At 42.4% G+C, this 25,568-nt stretch overlaps 2 protein-coding genes across 3 annotated transcripts in view; one reads left to right on the top strand and one right to left on the bottom strand.

Annotated features, from left to right (window-relative positions):
- LOC135909442 (MAM and LDL-receptor class A domain-containing protein 1-like) overlaps nucleotides 1-25,568 on the bottom strand; it is a 269,265-nt gene that overhangs the window by 84,485 nt on the left and 159,212 nt on the right. The window contains exons 33-37 of one of the 2 annotated variants that reach the window (XM_065441399.2): nucleotides 12,363-12,568; nucleotides 6,021-6,108; nucleotides 4,745-4,990; nucleotides 3,182-3,310; nucleotides 35-180 (exon numbers count right to left, since the gene is read on the bottom strand). In XM_065441399.2, the coding sequence (XP_065297471.2) occupies nucleotides 35-180; nucleotides 3,182-3,310; nucleotides 4,745-4,990; nucleotides 6,021-6,108; nucleotides 12,363-12,568 (815 nt within the window). Of the gene's footprint in view, nucleotides 1-34; nucleotides 181-3,181; nucleotides 3,311-4,744; nucleotides 4,998-6,020; nucleotides 6,109-12,362; nucleotides 12,569-25,568 lie in introns of both variants that reach the window. The other variant, XM_070536030.1, reaches the window with a different exon arrangement.
- Nucleotides 15,738-24,851, top strand: LOC135909441 (uncharacterized). The gene is made up of 5 exons (XM_065441396.2): nucleotides 15,738-15,853; nucleotides 18,114-18,246; nucleotides 19,213-19,281; nucleotides 20,345-20,425; nucleotides 22,723-24,851. Exons 2-5 carry the CDS (start codon nucleotides 18,198-18,200, stop codon nucleotides 23,226-23,228), a joined length of 705 nt encoding a protein of 234 aa, XP_065297468.1. The 5' UTR covers nucleotides 15,738-15,853; nucleotides 18,114-18,197; the 3' UTR covers nucleotides 23,229-24,851.

Raw genomic sequence — 25,568 nt, 5'->3', positions numbered from 1 at the left:
AAACCGGCGGAACGCCACTCGTATAGGGACTTACGCTGATAGCCTTTCTGTAGCGCCCGACGTTCAAGATTGCTCTATTCCAGACTCCGGCACGGTTCGGTGCGCCAAGCACGCGGAGCGTCCACACAGGCATTGTGTAGCCACCCACATTCAAGGTGAGCATGACATCCGCATGTATTGCTGCAATATTCAGAGGAGAAGATTAAAGCTGAAAGAAAAATAAAACAACACTGCGGGTTTACCGTTAACTAATATCCACCACACAGTCATAAGTGCATGAAGTCGTGTATCAATGGGTTGGCCTCTATTCCACCTCGCGATCACTCATGTGTTGAAAGTATTGCTTTGTGACTGCACCAATATTAGGTCAAATTATTTCACAGCGAGGAAATACGTTCGCAGATAAGCACCGCTGATAGTATATCACTCCTTATGAATTCTAATAAACTCTGCTAATTTGAGCATTACCATAACAGCTCGTTCAGGAACTGTGCCATAATATCGCAGACGGCAATAAAAATAAACTGAATAGCCAACATCAGTTAAAATATTCAAGCGAAGACAGTGTCTAGGAGATTAAAGGATGCACAACCAATTTTGATAATGGCCATTTTTATTTTTTTTTACAACAGAAAGCCTACCTGTCCGAGGGGTCAGTAGAGGAGTGGTAACGCGAAAAACGTGCTGGTTCATATTTTAACAATATTTTTCGTTGTGAAGTCACGACCGGCTTTATCAGTTGCTAAGCTGAAAACAGTAAGAGGTGAGCACAGCAGCAATTGCACACTGGCAAAAGGCGGAAGCAGATAGTTGCGGCTTTAGAAAGCAAATATTCTTTTGATTATTAAGCCAATGTTCATAATGTTCATCGTTCCTGAAATGTCGAATTACTCCTGCAACAATGGCGACGTGTTTTCATGGTTTTCTGTCAAACTTATTTCGTAATATGCGAGTCAAGGAAAGCTATTTTAAATGCGAAGCATTTGTTGCCGGACATTTCCCACTGGGCAGTATCTATCTAGCAACAACAATCTTGGTGTTGTAATGGTCATTTCGTTAACTTGGTGTGCACCACAGTTGGTATAGCAGGATAAAGAGTGTGTGTCGAACATGAAAGATAGGTCATGACACAAATATCATAACATGTTGTCATGTAGCTCATGAAACAGCCGCCTGTGTCTTGGTCCTCTCATGGTCGCTTCGTTAACTTGATATGTAGCTTAATTGGCATAGTATGACAAGAGTGTATGACGAACATAAATGATAAGATTATAATTTGATTGTCATGACATGCACGTCACGAAGGTCATGAAACAGCCGCCTACGCCTTGGTATGTACCAAAGTTGGCATAGTACGACAAGATTGTATGACAACATAAATGATGGCTCATGACGTGCGGGTCACGTAGGCCATCAGACAGCCAGCTACGTCTTGCTATGTACCGAAATTTGCATAGTATGACACGAGTGTATGATGAACATAAATGATAGGTCGTGACATGAATGTCATGCCATTCGTGTCATGTAGGTCATGAAACAGCCACCTACGCCTTGATGCGTTCATGGTCGTTTCGTTAACTTGGCATGCTGCCCCCGCACTGCTTCGCATGACATAGACTCCCACAGAGCGTGGGCTCTGCCATCTTTTCTTTTTAGTAGCCGACTCAGTTGATCAAGAAGGAAGCGAAGCTTTTATAACTGATGTGCAGTATCCTGTTGCTGCAACAATACGCTTGCATGCTTTCATTTCTTATTGCTTTTTAAATATTTTTATTTGAGAAGCATGTCGTTGCTTAAAAACTGTGTTAACTGGAGCGGATAATTTTAGCTCGCATGGCGTGATAAAAACTTGTGTTCATATCAGAGAGCACGTAAGCTAGACCAACGTGCGCCGCTTTGCACAAAGTTACTACCGCCGTGCAATGAGGGACGCCACGTTTCTCTGTGTTTCTCTCTCTCTCTCTCCCGTAAGAGCAAAACGGCTCACAAGCGCGAAGCTTCCTTACATCATAATGTGTACACAATGAAGAGTAAACAATACAATTTTAAACTATGCGTATTGTGCGCTTCATAACAGTCGGCTTACGTGCAGAATGCATGGTCACATGCTAGCCAGCATTGCCATTACGAAAGTTTCACCGTAATGGAGTCGCGACTTAGCGTTTTTAGTGGCTTTGTTTGCAGATCTTCAATGGTGATTTATATTTAAACCGAGAACAGCATATTAAATTATGTAGCTTTAAATAGCGTCTTTTTTCCTTTCCAACAAAATCTCATAGCATGTTTCAAGCCATTACCACTGCCTTTAGGGCGCTTCAGGTGAAACCTCCGCTGCAAACAGTATAAAAATAATATAGGGCCGGGAGGAATACCACTACACGTTCAGTGTTTCAAAAAAAAAGAATGCTAGATGCATTTGCGCTGGTTGATTAGAATGCTAGTTTACATCCATGTAACTGGTTGACTCCTTTCGGAGTTGAGACCACTAATTATTTCTATAGGACATATTTAGAAAAAGGTGAAGGTTTGCATATCCGGTGTCCTTTAAATATTTAGCTGTATTCTCGTAGTGTAGTTCTAGGCGGTGGGTGGACGTGGAGTTTCACGCATTGCGGGTGCAACTCAGATTGCAAAAAAAAAAAGAAACGACGGCAGATCTCACGCCCTGTGGAAATTGATGTTATATGAAGCAGTCTGTGGAGGGCCTACCAAGTTAACAAAACGAACATTAGAACACGAAGTCGAAGCGTCTCTTTCGTGACCTACATGACATACATCATCATATTCACGTAATCATCTATCATTTATGTTCGTCATAGACTGTTGTGATACTATTCCAATTTTAGTACATACCAAGTTAACGAAACGACCATGAGAGCACCAAGATATAGGTGGCTAGATATATGCTGTCAAAGTGGCAAACGTTTCCCAAGAAATGCGTCGCATTTAAAAAGACTTACTAAAACACAATTTTTATTTAAGCAGCTCAAAGTTGTTTGCAGTGTCGCTGCAGGCGCAAGAATTCTTAATTCAAAGGAAAAGAAAATAATTCGTAGGCAAAGTAACATTTTTGTTATTAGGAATTTATTTGAAATTCGACAATACTGAGTGTTGTAGGTCACACAAAAATGGCCGTACTCGGTATCTTGATGAGCGTGAACGCGGAATAGAAATCACTTACCGACTTCGGCGTAGTTGTACCAAAACTGCATGGTACATAACTTGTCAGTGTTCCTTATGATGGGAGAATTGATCCTGGCATTCGCAGAATTCTGAAAGGTTGAATTCGAATACAATAGCAGGTAGTGGCCTGGAAAGAAGATAAAAATAGAATAAATTATTTTCTACGATACTTTAATATGGATATATTATTTTACAGAACACGTTAACACCTCACGGACAACATACAATATTTTGTGAAAGTAATGTGGAGGGTAAATTTTAAAGATTCGCTTCCAATCTTTGCGCCCAAATTTACAAAAATTGTTGTTCCTATGTAAAAGCTCCTTGTAACTTATGGGACAATAGGATGTACAACAATTTCAGCGGAATATACGGTGCCAGAGAAATCGGTCTGTTGGAACGATATTTATATTGCGAAAAGTAAGGAATTTAAAAGAACAGTTGCTGCTCTAGAAACACGTTTACAAATGAAAGCTGTTCAAAAGACTACGTGCAAACACTTTTGCACGAACAAGTTAAAAACAGATCGCATTCGAACAACACTCAGAAAATGTTAAATTTTTAGCGCCTAGACAATTACTCAGCACACAGATTCTGGAAACAATAGTAACCTCCTGGGACACCTTGTTCATTTGATTGCAGATCAACACCAATTGTTTTTTTTTTTAGCTGGGAAGTGATTACGTAGAGTATTCATCCTGAATATGAAATGAGATCCACGCGTTAGTCTACAGAAGTAGCTTTCCAAGAAATTAACGCTAACCTGAACCGGAACAAGGCATCATTATTCATGACGAAAAGCATCCATGATGTGCGTTCACAGTGCAGGACCACATGAACGTGCAAGATACAGCATCAGCGTTGTAATCGACGACGCGATGTAGCATCTTTATCCTTGTATCCTTAGGCACAGTGAAATAGCGGCGCTCTTCGGCCATATCTGGACTTTGCGCCGTAAAAATGCTACACATCATCATCATGCAGAAGTAACGTTTACCATAAGAAGAAAAAGAACAGGAGGATACGGTTACGTTATCTTTATCGTGAGGTTTCCGTTTTAATTTCGCCGTGGTACTTAGACAAAAATGCAGAATAAATAGCAGGTAATATCAGCGGAATAGGAAGGAGTGTTAATGTGGCAGAGAACGGTTTCGATGAATCATCCAACTCATCCGACTTACCATGGGCAGGACGGGCTTACTGATATTACTATAAATAAACAAATTTATCCAAAATCAATTTTAGCTCATGCGCCCTCTACTGAAGGGAACGCATCGGTGTAGAGCCCGTGCGACTATCTGCCTCTGGTAAGTGTACATTGGCCCCACTTGACGAAAGATGTATTGTTTTGGCGGTCGTACCTGCATCTGTCTGCACCGCTGCGTTTTTTTTGTTTGTTTTTACAGTGGAGCCCCCGCAAACAACACAATATATTTATTGTTTAGTTTTTGCAAAATTCAGCGAATGAGGTTGCAATGCACTCTGTTTCTTCTCAAACAAGCCTTCGTCTATCTATAGCTCGGTGTGTGCGCAAGCGCACAAAAAGGGAACGGCTACTCACCGCCTCGCCTTTCATCGGATCCCGTAGGTGGCGACCTAGGCACGCTTCCTATGGGCATGCGATGCCAAGCCATGGTGTCGCGGTTTCCGAGGCCCTTTATGTTCCAGCCGCACGTGCTTTTGGAGAAGTCACACTCGCCACAATCACGTTCGTCAGCGCCGTTGTTGCAGTCAGAAACGAAGTCGCATACTTGTTGCACTGGCACCAGGTCCTTGTTGCCGCAGGCGAACATCCGTGTCGATCGAGCTTTGTCGTTGGAAGAATAGGCAGCATCGTCAAACTTTACCGACTTGGGGTGCGTGGTATTATGTATTGATTCAGTGCATTTATTAAATTCAAGAGGTATTCACTGTTATTATTTCTGTTATGATTTTTCATATTGGCCCATCCGCAATAGATGTTCGCCTTGATAGTGCACTGCCTCGTGAGTTCATCTTGCAAACGTTAGCTCGTGATTTTCTCTTTTTTTTTCTTCCTAGGAAAGAAACTCACCAACACACGAGTCGTACGAGATAATATTAATCCTACATAACTACAAGTTTCTCTGTTTTAGCTACATGCAAAATGTGTAATAAACATTTCGGCAGCTACAGGAAACGCACAGTGGGGCAACATACTAAATCACGAGATCCTAATGACGCTTCGGTTTCTTATTTTATTAGGATAGCTACCAATAAAGCACAAATTAAAATATAGAAGTGCCCTAAGGGAGAAACCCCGTAAGGTGACTACACTGAAATAAATATTCGAGTGCACTACTAATAAAACAAGCATTTTGTAAAGTGGGAGCCTACCCTATTCTTTAATCGCGAACTGAAGAAGGCAGCAGTGTTAGAGCAAAAACAGTTTCGACAACGTAAGTCAATTCTAGTACAAGAAGTGCTGAATGATATTTGTTAAAATAATATTAGCCTTTCTTACTTTAAATTATCTGTTTTTTAATGCGATTGAGAGCCTAACCCTATTTATTTCATTTATTCACTGGCAATTTGTTCATACACGTGGCAAATCGGGTTTCCAGGTAAGGATTGTCTCTTTTGTTGCTTTTGTAGGCCTATTTTTTCACCACCATTTCTAGTATGAAAGGATGTTCTATTATGCTAATGTTAGGGAAAGCCTATAAACATTTTGTGACAAGTTTCCTGAAAGCGCCCTTTATGGAGAAAGAGTGATAATCATATCGTACTTACTATGACAATTATCAATGGCTCAAGTTCTTTACTGCTGTGCTGCTGAAAATAATGTGTAATGGTCCCATTACCGACGGTAAACTCACCCGTCTCATCGCAAGGCATCTCACTGACTAACAGGTCATCAATAGCCACGAATCCGTTGTTGTTGCTGCCTGACAGAGCTGTGATGACCTACGGGAAAGAGGAAAACACGACAAAATACCAAGCTGTTCTACCACATGCACGATATAACAATGCAATTTTCTAGTGCTCACGGAAGACGTAGAGCCAATATCTATTGAGCTTCGTTTCCTCCAGTAGTTCCCTCACTGACAAAAAGAAAAATACCTGTGTGTTCAAATATCATAATGCCAGGATACAACCGCTCAGCACATCAGTGAAAAGCGGGCAAATATCTTCGACGAAATTCATGAGCTCTACTAACCATGGTGCGAGGATAAAATTAGGCTTAGTGGTACGGTCGTCCTATCTACACGTTAGGTCATATGGCGGACGTTCTTTGTGAAATAGCACTTATTGTAAAAAAGAACACAAGAAACGGCTTCTCTGCGAGTAGGGCAGGTAAAGTTAGTTGTGCAGTCCCACTGACTTCTTTCTTATGTTTAGTTTTGCATTGCCAAAAAGGAAGAGAAGTGGACGGAATGTTATTGAACACTACCTATTTGATGCCGCTGGTGAGCATGAATAACCTAAAAGCGTCGGAAATGCGCTGCGAGGAATGTCCAACTAATGTTTTATGTATCTGCGCGCAGGCAGCGCACCTTGCATATTCATTTGTCTGCGCAATTGTGCGAATGTAAGACTTCAAATACGAATCTGTATCTATTTTTATTGGGAATACTCAATAATGCAGTTTGCATTTTCATTGATTTGAATCTTTTTTCAAAGGCAAAGCTGTGAAGGTCCTAAGATGACTTAGTCAGTGCCCTGATGATGATGACCGGAAGTGACACTTGTTCACAGACGTTGCTTCAAGTCTTCACTGTTCAAGTAACCTGGACAAAAACCCTAATCTGTCGTGCCATTTTAACACAAATATTCATTTGCTCACCAAAGCATTACTGTTACACAGAAGAAGTATCCAAACGTTTTCATGCAATACCGTCTGGTCAGCTAAAAGCAATGTTAGTGCAACTGACCAGTGTCAATAAACACAAAACACAACTCAACTTTTTGTGTTATAAAAACAAAACAAAAATTAGTGACCTGTTGTACCAATATTACAACAACTACATTTACAAATTCTGCCAACAGAGATATGCTTCGGGTGATAACTGGAAATTTCCAGACAGATGATATGTAGCAGGTGTGAACACATTAACAGAAAGGGTTGGTCAAAACAGGCAATGAAGCCCCGTACTTCTTGAAATGAATCCGTTGACGATGACCGTTTTTCAACGGCCGCATTTTCTTTGGCCTTAATAAAACAATGTAAGGAGGAAATATAACGTTTCTTAAATAAACCTCAGTTGGAAGGAAGTGGCAGTATGGTGTACTTGTCTCATCATTGTTCCTTTTTTGCCCTACTGTTTTTCATTCTAATTTATAAACCTACTCGCCCAAGGAAGATTTATCAAACAACGTGCTTTGTTTATACATGGTTCAGTTGCAATTTATTGGTTTGAAGATGTGTACTTTTCTCCCGGCAGAGCTTACATACCGTTTGTTTGGGTATGGCGCTGTAAGAAGTTTATTTTACATCGAATCTGTTAACAGCAACTGTAGAAGCGCTCGGAAGCGTTATACGCAGCTTTTCACAGTTTTATGAATAAACAACATAGCTCACGAACACTACATTTTGACGTATAGTGCGGCGAATGATAGGGACAAGGTGCTAGGAAATTTTGAATTTTATATGTCATATAGGAGTTTAAAGAGAATTGCTAAACCCTCTTTTTCTGCTTGTTTACATGCTTATATGAAACCCTTCAAATCTTTCTCCGCTTGGCTGAAAGAAGCAAGAAATGAGAAACATTTCATGACTTCAGCAAATGCGGGAGACATTATGGGCGATGTGTAGACGTTGAACTGTGTAAGGTAATGATGTGCCTTGTGGATAGTTACTGAATCCTCGTGTTTTCCAAATTTTTATGCGTTATACAGGATAGGTAATCGGTTTCCACCGGTCTCCTCGATGAACTGTGCGAAACACGGTGTTAATATCTTGTTCAAGTAGGAAGCATGTTGTGAGTGATGAGCGATATATGCCTAATCGGTGTAGGTCACTTCCAGCCTTTGCAGAAAGTTACTTCATCAAGCATTCCAGAATATCACAGTGCCATTATCCGCGATGGTTCCCAGCGTAATAAAAGTACTGCAGAAGACACCAACTTCAAATTCACTAAAAATACGGGGAATGTCAGGTTACTGTGTGATGGAAATATCATGTCCCTCGCTTCAACAGACACATAAAGAATAAATATTGAATCATAGTTTCATTATTTTTCTTTTGGACTGTATTTTTGTGCGTGATACGAGGATTGTACTTAGTTTCTCAGGGATTCTCAGTGAACTAAAGAAGACACCTTGTTTATATGTAACGAAACAATTGGGCACGTCATGAGTATTGTGTAAGCAATGTTCCAAGCGTCTGGGTTACTGATGGCCTTTGCATTCAATTGGGCATACAACTGCTCCTGAAGATTAACAGTGTATGTTACACGGAGCGAAAAAATCAGTTAGCTCGCCTGATATAACTACAAGCAACCACAAGGTCAAATTTACTGTACTTGGGGGGAATGCGATCGCAAATTTTTTGCTGCCGCAGTACACGTATGTGAATTGAATTCAGTTTTTATAATAATTTACTTTTGAATGTACTCGAAAGTGTCACGCTGCCGTTTTCAGTCATGTTTACCTATGTCTCGGAAGAACTCCGGCTTCCACAAAATATACACATTGCGGAAACGCGGGAAACTTTAGGTGCAATGACTCTCGACAATTTCAGATTCTGAGTATATTACGAGTGCCACAAATTGTTATTGGACCCTCATTCTTTCGGCATTTCTCTTTGGCATGCCAGGGCGCTATAACATAACGCTATTCCGAATTTTTCTATTCCAAGGGCGCTATAACGTAAAACTATTCCAAACTTTTCTATTCCAATTCTGCAATCAGCCCACCGCGATTGGCCCAAAACTTTTTTAGACCACCCCCACTTCACCTGTCGGTCACGCGACGTCACGAAAACCGCGATAGCTCTCCGTCTGACATGACGCGCACACACTGTTTATGCATGATTTGACCGAAGAAAACAAAACAAGTTATTTCTTATTCGACGCGTTTTTTACCATTAGCCCTCGGCTATTGGTGAAAAGTTTTCGGGCTGCACCCACTTCACCTGCCTGTCACGCGATGTCACAAAACCGCAAAAACTTACCGTGTCAAAGTGACGTGTACGCGTTACAGAGGCATTAATATGCCGAACAAAACTGAAGTTTCTTCGGAATAGCCGCAGGCTGCCCCGTTCCGAAAGGAATAAAATAAGGCTGCCGCCAATCGCTCAGGTACTGGCTACTCGCACTTGCCGAATAGCATGGGTTTCTTTGCGATAATAAAGCTTTTTGCGTGGCCGTGTAACGTTTTCGAGCACTTTCGGCACGTTTGCTACCTTCTCTGCCAACTCTTCTTTGCTGAGGATCAGTTTTAGCGTCATTCTTAAGCTTCCGCTGCACGCCGCGCGATTTTCGACCAGCAACTGCAAGCTATGTAACTGAAAGCGCACCAATCGCAGGCGCCGGCACCACCCTCTTCATCCGTTTATCAATTTTCAATACAGTGGCTCGGCCCATCGAATCCCTCTCCACTTGAGCGTGCTCCTCACCTCTTGTCAGCCAATTACATAAGACAAGCCGCTCAGTGTAGGTAATGTTCTTCGTTTTTCAAGCCAACAAAAGTTTCCTCCTATGAACGAGGAGAGCGTCTGATTGGTCAGTTCAGAGAACCCTGCGGGTGATCGCCCGATGCTTTCGTCGACGGTGACTCAAATTTGACGTCAGGAGATTGCAATAAAAACATATTGGAATAGTTTTACGTTATAGCGCCCCAATTCTGCGATTACCCCTCTTTGATTGATCAAAAACTTTGTTGGACAACCTCCACTTCCCCTGCCTGTCGTGCGACGTCACAAAAACCGTGATAGCTCCTAATCTGACATGACATGCACACACAGATTATGTATGATTCGACCGAACAAAAGAAAAATGATTATTTCTGATTCGATCACTTTTCGCCATTTGGCCAAAGGGTTTCAGGCTGCACCCAATCCCCCTGCCTGTTACCCTACCCCGACATCATAAAACCGCAAAAATTCATTGCGTCAACATGACGTGTACACGTTAAAGATGCACCGATAGGCCGAACAAAGTCGATATTTTTCTGAATAGCCGGACTCCCTCCAGTTCTAAAGGGAATAGGAGATTGCTGCCTGCCAATTTCTCCCCCACTGGCTACTCGCACCTGCCGGAGAGCATGCGTTTATTTGCGTATAATTAAACTTTTGTGTGGCCGTATAATGTTATCGAGCCCTTTCGGCACGTATACGACATCGCTCTGCCAAGTATTATTTGTTGAGGATCCTTTCTGGCGGCACTTTTAATCTTCCGTTGCACGCCAACGCTATTTTAGACCAGCCACCGCAAGCTAAATAAAGGGAAACGGACCAATCGCAGACGCCGGCACTTCCCTCTTCATGCAGTTACCTATTTTCAGTGCGCTGACTAGGTCCCATCAAAACCCCCTCCCCTTGAGCGTGCTGCTCGTCTCTTATCAGCCAATTAGGTAAGAGAAACTGCTCATCGTAGGCTACGTAATTCGTTTTTAAAAGAAACAAAAGTGACCTGCTTCAAAACAGGAGAACGTTGAATTGGGCTGTTCAGACAACGCTGCGGGTCACCGCCCGAGGCTTGTGCCAGTGGTTACGTAAATTTGACGTCAGGGGAGTGAAATAAAAAAAATTATGGAATAGTTTTACGTTGTAGGGCCCCTGACCTAATTAAAAGCGTTGTAAATAAATAAGCAACCATAGTTTTTGTATTATTTGTTGTGTTGTAAGATTTTTTTTATTGCTTTATCCGGTGTGCTCAGTGAACTAAGTCAGGTGCCTTGTTCACATTTGGTGAAATAGGGCGTGCGTTATGAGTGCATTTTGGGTGCGTTATGGGTGAAACTTCAAATTTTGCCGGCTAATTACGTCCTTTGCAGAAAATTACGTGAACAAGCTAGCCGGAGCTTTATACGTGGATTTCATGAACAATGCAGAATTGATGCCACAGCCCTGGGAGAACAGTGAAGGCAACCGTGATCAAATTTGGTGAAAATATAGGGGTGGGTGCACTATGACTAAGGTTTCGCGAAATAACTTCTGTAAGAATAAATTCCTGTGTTTGTAAACATTGACTAAGAAAAGTTAGAAAGCGGTATGTGCAAGGAATGTTTTAAACGAAACAGACACATACGTGCAAGCTTTTCATTTATGTGGCTTTTTACAAGCAACTGAAAGCCTTAATGCAACTGCTCGAAACACACTGATTCGCTGTGAACTAAGTTTTCATTCTGCAAGGTTGCACATGTATGCACGAACATTTTGTTAGCTCGAACAACTGCAAGTCCCACTTATAAATAATGATACCTGTATTGAAGAACAGACCAGTATTCACGTGACATCCTTTACTCAGCCGCGTTCTCTCACTGATTCGCGCTAATCTGCCGCCTGTCATGACGGCCATCAACATGACAAGAAAAAACTCTGAAGTAATGGCAAGTAGCGGCTGAAAGATAACTAAACGCAGTTTGCAAACAAGAGCGCAATTCTGAAAAACAATTGCAACGTTTAAGTGGCTGTGAATGGGTGCACCGATTTGACAATCATTCATTCTCGCAATGTTTACATTTATGTAAATTTCACCCCTCGCGTTAACAAAGCATGCAAAGTTGTTCATGCGTGCGGCTGCTGTTAATTATTTCCTGAGCTCCATCCCAGCCAACCTGGGTAAACGGCGTCACACCATGTATGAGCTCCGAAGCCTTTCCTCGAAACATTTGCTCAGCAGCGATTTCTTCTTAGTGCCAATCATGACCGGGACATACCACTGATAGAAACATAGCGCCAATATATATATATATATATATATATATATATATATATATATATATATATATATATATATATATATATATATATGCGCCCGTAAGCAGCAGACGTCGTAAGGTAGCTGTATACCAAAAATTGTAATGTGCGACGTTAAGGCATGTAAACATGTAAATTGGGATACCGCCGTATCATTCAGTGGCGAGCCAAAGACGGCAACAAACACCAAGCAAAGATATATTACCAACCGCGCAAGTCAATACTAATACAGTCAATTCTAAATTAAACACATAAACAAGTTTTCTCTCATATATTAAATTAATAAATTGTGGCTTACCGAGCTGCTTGCCAACTGCAGCTGCCAACGCTTCCAGGTTCCTTTGGCCGTATTCATTTCTACCTCGTCGAGGAACAGCCGCACGCCATTCTTCAATACGGGCAGATAGTACCACACTGAAATGCAAGTGTAGCGCGATGGCTCACGAAGCATCAAGGTTGATTGGTTGCCGACGATGCCGGGACTCTTGTAGAGCAGAAAGTAGCCTGTTAAAAGCGAATAAAAGCAGATTCAAGAACAGGCCCAATCTTATTGCGTATGGCTAGTTATTCACTAATGAGCCTATGTATGGTGACATAGGCTCATTACAGTACAGTACAGCAAGTTCCCGCATGGAGCAAGCACGCCTTCCTATTAGGGTTGCCAACCAACCCGAATTTAGCGGGGGAGTCTCGACTTTGCTCAAAATGTCCTGTGTCCACCTCGACCCAGTCCGGATTGCCAGATGTCCCAAAATGTATTTTCTTTTTCTGCTAGATTACAATAAATTGACCCCGATTTACTTTTTATAATGCCTGACAGTTCGTTTGCGCATTCTTCTTTTTCGTATTCTGTTGCGTTGCCAAAAACATAAAGGCGGTCTCGTTTTGTTCGGGGCTGAGTTCTCCTGAAGGCCCAAACTACTCACAATCACTCCATCTATATTAGTAGCCGTGTTAGATAAATGTACTGCACGTTTCTTGTAAATCGATTTCTTGTAAATCGTTTCTTGCACGGTTCTTGTAAATTTCTTGTAATTGTAATGTAAATGTTTCTTGTAGATAAATGTACTGCACGTTTCTTGTAAATTCTTGCAATACTGCACGTTTCTTGTAAACATGGTAGGGCTGAAAAGAAAGCTTTGGCCTTTGTTGCACATACAGACTGACTGCTACTGGTGCAGACAGGGTCGGTCGTCACCAGCCGCTCCCTCCTCCACAATCGGCCCACACCCTGGTATTGACTTTGTGTCCTGAGCCAACAGCATGCACAGTTTAGCCTGCCGAAGTGCTTCCGTTACATCGAGATCCTAAGTGCACTGAGCGTCCTGGTTAGACTCGGGAATAGTAACTATCCATATAAAAGAGAAACATTGAACCTCGTTGCACAGAGGGACGGATCGTTATTGGCGAAATATAAGAAGTCGCAGTTTGTACCCAAAGGGGAGCATCGACTGCGATAGCAAATTAGCAGAGAGCCACATGAAGTGGAGTACCTTGATAGGCCGTCATGAACTTGTAAACATTCGCTTGCTACCTAAATTAGCAAGCATGGTGTCAGCACGCACAGCAAAAAAGGAGAAACGTGGCAGCGGCAGCGAGCAAAGTGATATTCGCGCTTCCTATCGCTTCATAGCAAAGCGAGCGCCGAGAACACACAGCACGCACAAAGCTACGAGCCGCTGACGCAACAAGGCTCTGCCTTCAGTGCAGATCGCTCTCAAGATACGGCCGCGAACCGTGAGCAGCTGCTACATGCGCAGTTGCAGCCGGAGTAGAACGCTGCCCCCTCCCCCTCCTAGAGTGCGCTCGTCCTGTATGCTCCTTTCTGTGTCCGTGCTCACTTCGCGCTACGATCCAAGATCATGTCTCCTTTTCCTTCGGTCCCCCCAATGCCTCGCAACGTTGGGTACCTCGCTTGCCACAGAAGACGGCGCGCTTCCTCTCCGCTTCCATCCCTTTCGCGCGGACGAGATTGAGCAGCGATTTTCATCTCCCCCGGCACGGTTTCGGTTTCACATACGTTCGTCTCACATACCCGGTGGCAGCGTGATTCCCCTTGTACTTTCTACGTAACCTCACGACGACGGCGGTGGTGACGCCGACGTCAACTACGACGACGGCAGAGATGCGCTTGGAGTGTCCATATAATTGCTGTCGCAATAAAACAAATCCGTTTCGTGGCCTGACAAAGGGGCATATACTATGCTGGAAAGCAGTCGGAAGGAAGACTTTGTCGAGTGTCTTCAAGGCATTGCAGTGAAGTGTCATTTATATTTATAGTTATGCTGTACACTGTGATTGCACTAAGACATAAGTGTCATCCAGAACCTGGGGTAGCATGCCAGGTGTTTAGCCAGGTTAACATATCAAGCCTATCATTAAAGATTATATTTTTCTCCATCTTATTTATATAGCGGATCTACGTTTACGTTTGAGGTGCATATGAGTCATAACCGCACCACTGATTCTGTAATCTTACACAATAGGCTTAAAAGTGGCATATACAGTTACACTCTAAAAACTAGGAAAGGTATCGCAGGAGTGAAGCGGCCTGTTCACTCTTCAAAGCGTCGTTTTACTCTCACAAAATGTCGAGGAGAGTGAAATGCATTGTTCACTCTGTCACCAAGGAGAGAGTGAAATGTGCTTTTCACTCTCCCCTTCAGAGAGAGAGAGTAGAACTACTCTTGCGGCAATAGAGAACAAAACGTAGCGTAATCTTCTGCTTCAACTGTATAGGTGGCTGGCCCCGAACATGGAAATGTATCATTCATGCACGCTGAGCAAAGAACACATCGTTTTGCTTCTAAGATGATGATGCTGTGTGGTGTTTTGTGGCGCAAGGGCCAGGTGGGGCCAAAGAGCGTCATGACAAGTGGTAATGTTAACGATGTATTATGGAAGGTGTGACTTGGCCGTAAAGCGGCCTAAAAATAGTTGCTGTAAAGTGCGTAAAATCTACGTGCTATAAAATTATGGCGATGACTAATGACGAATACTATGAACATTAAAATCCATCGTAAAGGAATGATGCATTGTTTAAAATATGCGAGATGTTAAATTGCTTACAGCACTACTGCCTCGCCAGAGCCCTTGAACCACAAGGGCCTAGAGGCATGTGCTATTCAAAATAATTATCGCAGCGGCATCCTCTGAAGAGAGGAAGCGCTACGAACGTGTGGGGCTAATAACATGCAACACAACATCTTTCAAAAAACCTAGGACGGCGTTGATGTCAAAGAGTGGTTCTGGCCCAAGTAACATAACAGGATGAAGGGGGATGTGGTGCCCGTATGCTAAGAGAAAATGTTTTTTTTTCTTTCGGATTCGGCTTCCCGACACTCCAGTAGGACGTGGAGGACGGTCAGCCTCTCCCCGCATCTACCACAGGTTGGAGGCTCGTTTCCCGTGTGTAAGAAGTTATGTGTGCCAAAAGTGTGTCCTATTCTTAGACGGCAGAATAGGACATCTGCCCGGCGGGATTTTGTTACAGGAGGCCAGAAACCTAATTGTGGCTTTATTACATGCAGTTGCTTCTAAGAGAACAGACCGCCGCAGTTCAAAGGAACGCGTAGCGAGCGCTCTACTTTTTCACTCGGATTTGCTCCACCGCGCGCGCGCGCTCAAGATCGCGGAACAACACAGCGCCGGAGAAAGGTGATCCCTACAGCGAGCTGCACCGCCGCCGCGAAGGCCAGCCAAAGGAGATCGTATGTCAGCCATCTCGCGTCGCTACGAAAACACGACAGTCGTTCGTCATGCCTTGGATATAACAGCAAATCATCCACGGTAAGTGAATTCTAACTTAGGTGCACATTCTACGTATATGTCATGCTATCGCCAGGAAGTCGTCGCTGCGCTTAGCCGACGCGATTGACAAAGGACTAGGCATACGCGCTGTGTCTCTCCATGTCAATCGAAAAAGCCAGTCGTCGCGATAACTGCATGTGATTTTATCACGTTGCCGTTGTCCGTAAGAGTTTTAAAGATCGCAAACGCTGCCAGAACTATGGTATGTTCAATAAGACGCCAGGCGAGAGGACGCTTAAAATGGTTCGTTCACCAGCCCGTGATTCCGAGCCTATGCGGAGCGTGATTAGCGTGCGTTTTGTTTGTTTGAATTTATTCAGTTTAGCAGTCTACTGTGTACGGAACGCTGTTGAACTAAGGAATCACATAACAGAAGGCGTCATTTTGCTGGCAGCATGCTTTCTTTATAAATGAACCGCGCGCTTGACGGTGTCTCGCGCAGGGGGAAACTGCGACAACTGAAGTTACGTGCAGCACCAGTGCTAGTTAGAAACTTTGCCGCAGGCATTCAGCTGCATGCTGCAAGAGGTCAGTTGGGCGCGTTATCTTGAACTTACTGAAAACGCATGAGGAATCCATGTTTTATGCTGAAAAAAGTATGAACCCCATATAAGCGATCTTGCGCGCGGCAGCTACAAGCGACGCGATGGAGATGGCTGTCGCGTTCGCTCGTCGCCTACAAGTCGTACTCCGTGCGAGCGACGATATTGAGCGACGCCTCCCCGGTGTTGCCGGCATGAGGGCTGCAATCACGCGTGACGCGTGCTTTAGTAATTTACGTTGATGTATTTTACTAAAAAAGTAGCATAAAATATTTCCGGAGGTCTTGCCGTAGGTTCTTATCCTTGCACGTATAAAAATTGAATCATTTGCTCGTTCCGCGCTACAATCGGTAGTATTTGAGCGATGTATGTAGTACATCTAGTTCCGGCTTCGTGCTATTGGCTAGTCGCTCACAGCACTTTCGGGCAACGAGCGATGATTTCTAGATTTACAGAACCAAGCCATCTGTTCAAGCGACGGCCCGTTTTGTCGCTCATCGCCGTCGCGCACTAAATCGCTCTCACTGTGTTTATCCCTAAGACTGAACTGTTTTTGCTCATGTATTAAAATGGTGTGGTTATAGGTAGGTCTGGCTTTGTCTCCTGTTGCGGTTTTCGTGCATGGTGCGAAACTGAAAGGATGCTTATGTCTACGAACTCGGTGAATTGTCGAGCAGCTAGTTATGCATCGGCATCGAATATAACGGCTGCTGTGTGGAATTACAATTGCAAGGGCGCTTTGCATACGCTTATTGTTTTGGACATGCCTGTGCATGTGCTAATATGAGTTGGCGTGTCAGAGTTATGTCATATGAATAGCTAAATCAGCCTTCCTTTGGGGGTTACAAGCGTAATGTGTGCATTTTGCTACTGCATGGCAGATCAAAATGTGTTTATCGCTTTGATATTTTTAGTAGAGAAATAAAATATGAAAATAAAATGTTGCTTTAATTCCGTGTAACCAGTCTGTCGTACACAGAACAATAGGTTGGTGTAATAAACCAATAACTGCGGTTTAACTGCAACTTTTACATGCCTTGAAGAATCTAAAATGCTAGATTTCAAACTGCAGCAGTAGTCGGGTCTGTCAAAAATGAACTCCATTGTGCACCTCATACATGAAAATAAGTTCATGCTTTTTAGTAAGCTTAGATGCAGGCCGCAGTGAACTTTCATGTTAGTATTGAAATGTGGGTAAGCTTGCCATAACAAGCCTCGTTGCCCTTTTTTATAGGAACATCCATATATCCATTGAACTGAAGGACAATATTTTCATCCCTACTGAGCATCATGTTTGCAGCTATAATCCTCAAATTATGGCTTCAGCAATGGCACAACCAGGGATGGTGCGGGGGGCACACTGGGCACGTGCTTAGGATGTGTCACAAATGGTGTTTGCGATACACCAGGCTCATGGCAGACCTATGATGTCTGAAAATGACCAATATTCTATTCATTAGCAGGAGTATTTTAACATTCGTGCCGAACGAGGATGAACTGTCCGTTATTTCTTTTTTGTGTAAATCTAAAATTGAAGTTAATTTAGCAGTTCACTGTTGCAGTCATTTGGATGTTTTGCATGCATTTCACTAAGAAGACTAAGAGCTAAGACTTTCTTTTATTGCCATGGCCTTGACTGTCTTGATGTTGTTTTGCACCATGCCCTTGTGTTGACTTTCGCATACGATATTTTTCAGGCACCCGCTTTATATAACTCAAGAAGGCAGCTGCAAGGACACGAGGATGTGAAAGAGCCAGTGGAGCGTATTGCAGAGGAGCCAATGCCAAAAAATCAAAATACATTGCCATGCAATTTGGACAAGAAAACTAGTATGTGGGTATATTGGGTGTACCATTTGACCAAATGTAACCAAAATCAAGATACAGTATGTTACACCAAGATGAAAATTCTCACGTGCTCCAGGCAGTCATCTTAACATGGTATACTTATGTCATGTCTCCGATTGGAAAGTCAAATCAAGTATGTTCTCTGGAGACAAACACATAGCAGCAAGTGTCATTGAAAAGTTAGAAATGTGTTTTAAAAAAGCTGATTAGTTCTGAGAAGTGACTGCTTTTTGTCTTGCCTCTCAACAGATACATCCATGTGATAAAAAAATAGTGGTACAATGAAATTGCGTATTTGCTTAGTGACATGATACATACTTGCAATGAGCACGGTGCCTGTGTTTACTATAAAAAGCAACAGCCCATGCTTGGTTAGGTTAGGCCCACTACAACATGCAGGCATGGGTGATTGGCACTTTTTTTATTTCTGTGTCGTAAGGTTTATTGACGGGCGTATAAGTGCAATGGCACGCAGTATGGCTAGTACAAAAAGGGGGGGGGGGGAGGCAGATATATGTAGCTCACTTTACACGACACAGGGCAAAGGAAATCCGTGTTCAGCAACCATGTTAAATGCTATGTACGTAAATTTTACAACGCTACTCATTCGAAGTGCATACAGGTGCATACTGAAGAAAAGTTTTCCAGGGTACATAATTTAGTGCGTAATTTACACTAATTTTGTTCTAACCACTAGACATAATAATTTGAATATACTGCACGGAAAAACCTAGAGTGAATTAAATTGTGCGTCAGCTTCGTGTGTATAGATATAGTCTTTCCTATGCATTAGGTTTTTTACGTAATGCATTACCAGTTGACAGCCTATCTTATGTGTACTCTGTTTACATTACAGTTGTTTATTAGTTTACTCATTTGTTTTGCAACTTATGAAATGCCGGTGTATATATATTTTCAACATTTGACATAACCCTGTATGTTTTGTAGGGACAACCCAGGACGTGCATTTCTCAGCACCCAGTCAACTGCCAGAAGTGACTCGAACACAGGCCACCAGTAAATGGACATCAGTTGGAATTTCACATTATGCAGTTGGCTGCTGCCTTGTACTGAGGCTTTTTTTTTTAATCAGATGGTGGTGTCGTTCTAATGTACATTTTGACCACAAAGGTGCGATCATGTCTCACAGAGGCATATATGGTTGCTATTCTCTGCGAGGGACGTGTTCTCGTGTTCGTGAAGCAGTTGTGTTTGGCAGTATTGTCGCCCAATGAGTCAGATATAAACACTGTAACTCGCCACTGCTGGGAAGTAGTTGCGAGAAACACAATATGTTATGACGCTGTAAAGTTATTTCATTAATTCGAAGGAAAATTTTGCAGCAGGAAAAAAAGGTTGCTCTTCCAGGTAAACATGTCTTTTTCTCACAAGTTATTTAACCAAACCGTGGATGCGTGAAATTCGTGACTTATGAATAGATTTTATTTCATCCTTTAGTAATGCTTCCAAAAGAGACTAGAAATAGCATGTGACTACCTCTCCAATCAGCAGATCATACACTTACAGTCATAAGTGGTAGTTCCATGCAGTCTCGCACTCTATATAACCTTTCCTTTCAGCAGCATTGTAACTGGCGGCTGCGTTTTCAGAAGGAGGAGTGCACTTGGCACTGTATATGTATGTGTGAATTCGGTTTTCTTTGTATGTGTCGGCTCACTGACACAAACAGTGCAAAAATCAGTTGTACCATGAGGCTGATGACGCCTTCTGCTGCTAGAAATGCGGCACTTCATATTTTATAGTACTGCATGACATTTAAATCAAAGCTAGCACATAAGATGATCAAGAAAACTAACCGCTGTTATAACTGTTTTCCTCAAAGAAAGTTTGTCCTTTATGGACTGTGTTAATCTGAGCTCTCCACCGATGTTTCAGTAGTATCATCCCTTAGTGAGAGAGATTGGGGGCAATTAATCGTGTTAGTCTTTAAGTGGTGTCCTAATTATGTGTATTTGTTCCAACAAAGTTGTCTAGATTACTTTATTGTGTAGTGTAAAGCTTATGAAACCATCAGCAACTAGTGAGTTGGTAACATGCATGTGCATTTGTCACTATACAGGTGGCACTCGGCTGTACCACTGCAGTGCTGCGGAAATAGCCAGCACCAGCGGCTTTGCAACAGCTGTTTCACAGCATGTCGGTATGTGCTAATCTATAGTTTTGTTGGGATGAGTTAGTATTATAGACCACTGCTACTCTGTATTGTGACAGATCCATATGATAAGTGATGTAATGGGCACAGCGAAAACATGTGAATGTTTTACTGTGCTACATAAAAAGGCTCTCCTTTTCATCACTGGAGCAGGGGAGAAGAGCATGCAGGCACTCCTGAATGTACATATATTTCAAAACATGAGAGAGACATATATATATATATATATATATATATATATATATATACACACATACAATTAAACTAAAATCAGGGACATTCTATCTTTCATTTCGAATTGACTTGTACAGCGCAAAAATACAACACAGACCACAGAGAAGCCCGCATGTTAACAGGTATGATACACACAATAATTCAACAGGTTTGATACTTCAGGTGTGCTATTTTATGCAAGGGGGAAGGGAAAGGGGATAAAACCAGAAAAAAGAGTGGAGTGGAAAATAAAGGAATCGTGCCAAAAAGCATGAGAAACATTGTGCAGCCAGGATTGCCAGCAGGACATCTAAAAAGCACTGATAAAATTACATACAGGGCAACCTTACGTATTGTTTGTTTCAATAAACTCAGATCACATGCAGCCATTACTGCAATCAAGTTGTTTCCTTATGTCATGAGGGAATGATGCGGGCCCAAAAAACTGTTTAGAGCTGAAGGATTATGTTCCATGCTTGCCTCATTACCTGCTTTTTATCATATTATCAGCTGCTTATGTTAGGGACAAAAAGTAAGAGTACGAGCTTTTTCCTAATTCGCCATTCCACACAGCATGTCTTTGTGACTATATGTACATGCAGATGATCCATAGATGAAAAATATTCAGTACAGTAGAATCTCATTACAAGATACACTTGGTTGTAAGAGACATCTGAAAAAGGTTTGGTTGGTTTGCCACATTAACAACACTGTACACAAGAGTCACCTTTGTTACTAATGACTTTTTAAGTATTCACTACTTCGAAGGGACACAACCCAGACACATTCACTTCATGCACCTTGTGTGCTCCGAAGGGCGTAAAGATCACTCAATCCTCACACAGGTCAAGTGTGCATGTCTCTTTAGCATGAACTAGAAAAGGAGGGCAACGAGGACAGTGCAGGGCAGAAAGTGTCGACAGTTGAAGCTGACGAGCGTCTAAGAGCACCTCAAAGGCACTGCGAGCAACAAGGCTTGCAAAGTGAAGTGTTTAACTTCCAGAAGTTAGGGAGGAAGCTAACACAATCTACAGTCACTAAAAAGCTGTGAATGTCTTCTTTAAAGGGCCCCTAAACCACCGAGGTTGAAATTCAGTTGCGGTGTTGCAGTTGTACATGTTAAGGCAACGAACACGTAGCCACGAGAATTTTTCAAAACGGTGCAGTAATAGTGGAGCTACGTGTTTGATTATCGAAAAGTAGTCCCCGCTCATTTTACTCTTTCATCTGGTACACGCCATCTGGACAGTATCGTCTTTTCCTCGCCTAGTACACCTCCAAATGTTACGGGACAGGCCATCACCAACGAGCTCTGTTGCTGCCGCGCAGGCCCGTCATCCTGCGAGGGGTGGCGCTAATGACCTTGCCAATACAATGGAACTGTATGGTGACTCTAGTTGAAGAGCCTCATAGGGAGACCCTTCCGTTGGCATTTCTGTTCTTTGCCCCCATTGGCTGCCCACAATGGCATCGCGAGCAACGCGACGAGGAAGGAGTGTGTATTTGCTTGCAGGCCTCGCCGGCAGTCGTACACTTTCGTTCGACCAATCGACAGCACTGGAAACTGGTGACATCATCAGAGACAGCCTGATGATGTCAGGACAAACTGGGGGGTGCAGGATAGGTCCAGACAGGCGCATGGGGTCGTTTTCGTCATATTGTGGCGTTTGGCGTCGTCAATTGTGACGCCATTGTGATTTTGATGCGCATGTTTACTTGAAATGTTCAAAAAATGTCAAGTGGTTTAGGGGCCCTTCAAGCCACCCTGAGCAATTATTCCTTCAGATATATCTAAACATACTTTAGTGATGATGCATAATAAGCTGATCTAGTCTGGCTCCTCAGTGTTTTAAAATTTTTGGTTTCGAGAGACATGTTTCCCGTGCCTCTTGAGTATCTCTTCTAATGAGGCTTAACTGTAATGTACGCACACAATTGTGTAACTCCTCCTGCAAGTATTATTCCTTAAGCCTGGTCACTGATGTGCAAAGCTTGTGGTTAAGTTTTGATGTCCGTACTTCTTAGAGCTATGTTTATTAATTCAGGCTGTTCTTATTGGTTCTTCGATGCAGGAGACAATGCCTACGAAATTATTGGCCCTGATGACGAGAGCTCTCAAGGGGCAAACGACATCTCTGTTGCAGAAGTGAGCCCGATACCACCCGAAGTTACCATGACAGGTGGCACGGCAGCAATAGATACAGAGACGGCCATGTCTACTGCAGCTGCAACAGTGTACGAGGCAAGCAGCAGTGTGTCAGCATCAGCAGCAGTGTCAGAAGGAACCGCACCAGGCCTGGTAGAGCAACATGTGTGCTATCACTGTGACTTTTTTTGTAGTGCATTTGCTCAACATACAAAAGCTTTTCACCATGACTGTGAGCCAGTGTTCTTGTGCAGCAAGTGCGAGACTAAGTTAGGTGTTATAACACAGTACAAGCATCACTTTAAAATATGCAAACATATTACAGTTGTTGCCTCCCCAGCCAGCCCACATAGCGACAACAACGTGGAACACATGGTGGGACACACCTCTTCCCCATTAGAAGATAGTAGAGACTGTCAGTGTTGTTGCTAGATTAACTGGTCTTTGTAGGCAACTAGAAGGACAACACAGGTGTCATAAGATTGTTGTTTATGTTGTTGTTGAAGAGGTAAAAAAGAAGTTTGATGCAGCTGAAGTGCCAACTGATATTGAGCAAATCAAAAACAACCACCTGAGAAAGCAACACTATTGAAATTTGGGTGGCCGCCGAAATGTGCCGCCAACTCTGGTAAAGATGGCATGGGACAGAAGTGTGATGAAAATCACACAGACACTGCTGTTCCATCACTGGTCACAGTGAGCACTGACTTGTAGGGCAAGAGAGTCAACTGGAACGAACATTATGGCATAGTGTCATGCTCCCATATGACCACTTTCCATGTTATTTTGCATGATACAGCTCAACCTCCAGAAACGAGACTGCAACTTGTCTGTAAAAAGCTTTCACAAAAAATTATTCACAACACTATTAACACAGCAGTATTTTCTTTTTTTGTGGGTTCGAGGTTCCCGGGTGTCCATTAATGCAAAAATTGCGGAAAAAAAGAACATGTGTCGTACTTACACCTTTTTAACAAGTACGAGGGCGACAGAACTTTTCTAGTCATGCATCTTCATCATACTATCAAGTTTTTAAATGCCTTATAATTATTATTACCAGTTATATGTGAGTGCATTGTATGCATTTAGCAGGTGTAAAATCAGGTCAGTTGGATCAGATGCCTTATCTCCAAGAGAGCCCTATATTCAAGAAATTTGAATTAAAATAGGTACGTTACAGATGCAGTCTTTCAGCACTTTATTGCGTGTGGTTGAAGCATTGCTCAATGCTTTTGTGGATGGCAGTTTCAACCGGCACAGCACTTGCGCTTTGGTCACGTGTCTTCAAAGTGGTGTTTACCATTTGTGTTGATCTGTTTGTGTATTCATAGAGCAAGTTCTTAATTTATTTTTTCCGCATTCTTGTGCTTGCACTAAGCTTGTATAAGGCAGTTACAAAATGGGCGTCACTATAACGAACTGTTCTGTTGAGCTTACACTTGCAAATAATAGTGTTCAGATGGCCGCACTTCCATGTAGGTGCGCCGGTAGCTTTGGGTATGTTCTCATGTTTGTATAAATCTTATATAAGCTAGTTACAAATTGTATGTCACTAAGCATTGTGATAATCTTTAAAGAACTGCTTGGTTGGTTGTACACTTGTGAATTAGTATTGAGGCGGTGGTATTTCCATGTAGGCGCACTGCTATCTTTCTGTGTGCTCACTTGTTTGTATTAAGCATACAAGGGAGTTACAGCATGTACGTCACTAAGCGCTGTGATATTTTTAAAGAACTGCTTTGTTGGTTTTACACCTGTGAGTAATAGTACTCGGGTGGCACTAGTCGTGTGTAGGTACACAGGGACCATTTGTATACATTATGCTCATGTAAAGCAGTTACAAAATGTATTTAACTAATCACTTTGATATTTTTTGAAGAATTGCTGTGATGGTTTTACACATGTGAATAATAGTGGTCAGGACACAGTACTTGCGATGTATAGTTGAATTTATACAGTGCCAAGACATGGGCTGTATACGTACCAAAAGAAATGTATGTCATTATATTGTTGTGATTATTACTGTTTGGATTTTATTAAACTCTAATAACATTTTTTCTTGTATCTATTGAGGTATGGCAATTTGTCATGCAACCAAACTGAGGACCTGAACTTGTGTATACAAATAAACAGCTAATTTAAGAGTATACTGCTCATATTCTGCGAAACCAGTTTAGGAAATCTTGTACTACAATGCTGGAAAAATGACAGAACTGACAGGGATGTACAGAAAGAGTTCTGCACTGGCTGAAGGACTGCCCCACACTGGAGTTGGTAATGTTGCGTTTATTGGAGTAGAACAGTAAGTGCACTTCTATTAAAAATGTGACAGTCAATGCAGAAACATAAGGCAGACGAGCAGATGTGGCACATTTTTTTCAGGGCCCTCCATGCCTACTACTGCATTTTTAGTCTTCCTGTGCTCTTCGTATAAGCCCCTGTTCAGCCAAGGTTTTTACTCCATGACAGTTCTACTGGGTTCGTAGCAATATTGAAGAAAAAAATGCAATGGTTTTCAAGAACTTTCGAGGCCCCGACACAGTAACTTCAAGGACCTCGTGCGATTTGTTTTGTAGTTTGGACAGGCAATAACTTGTTCAACAACATCGTTAACTTTAATGCAAACAAAAGAAAACAAAACAAATCACATTTCACTGATTTCAAACATTTGAACGACTGCTAATTTGCCTTTCACCGCCAATCACTAAACGCACACAAGGAAGCATTTCAAGAAAGCGCTCTAAAGTTTTTCTGCAATAGCACAATTAACTA

The sequence above is a fragment of the Dermacentor albipictus genome, chromosome 3 (assembly GCF_038994185.2).
Source record: "Dermacentor albipictus isolate Rhodes 1998 colony chromosome 3, USDA_Dalb.pri_finalv2, whole genome shotgun sequence".
Classification (NCBI taxonomy): Eukaryota; Metazoa; Arthropoda; class Arachnida; order Ixodida; family Ixodidae; genus Dermacentor; species Dermacentor albipictus.
Note: the sequence above shows the minus strand (reverse complement) of the source record. Positions and strands in the feature narration are given on the sequence as shown.

Coding starts and splice junctions, on each gene's coding strand:
- LOC135909441 (XM_065441396.2), top strand. CDS start 18,198: ATGCCAAAAAATCAAAATACATTGCCATGCAATTTGGACAAGAAAACT. Junction 18,247..19,212: donor CAATTTGGACAAGAAAACTA/GTATGTGGGTAT, acceptor TATGTTTTGTAG/GGACAACCCAGGACGTGCAT. Junction 20,426..22,722: donor AGCTGTTTCACAGCATGTCG/GTATGTGCTAAT, acceptor TCTTCGATGCAG/GAGACAATGCCTACGAAATT.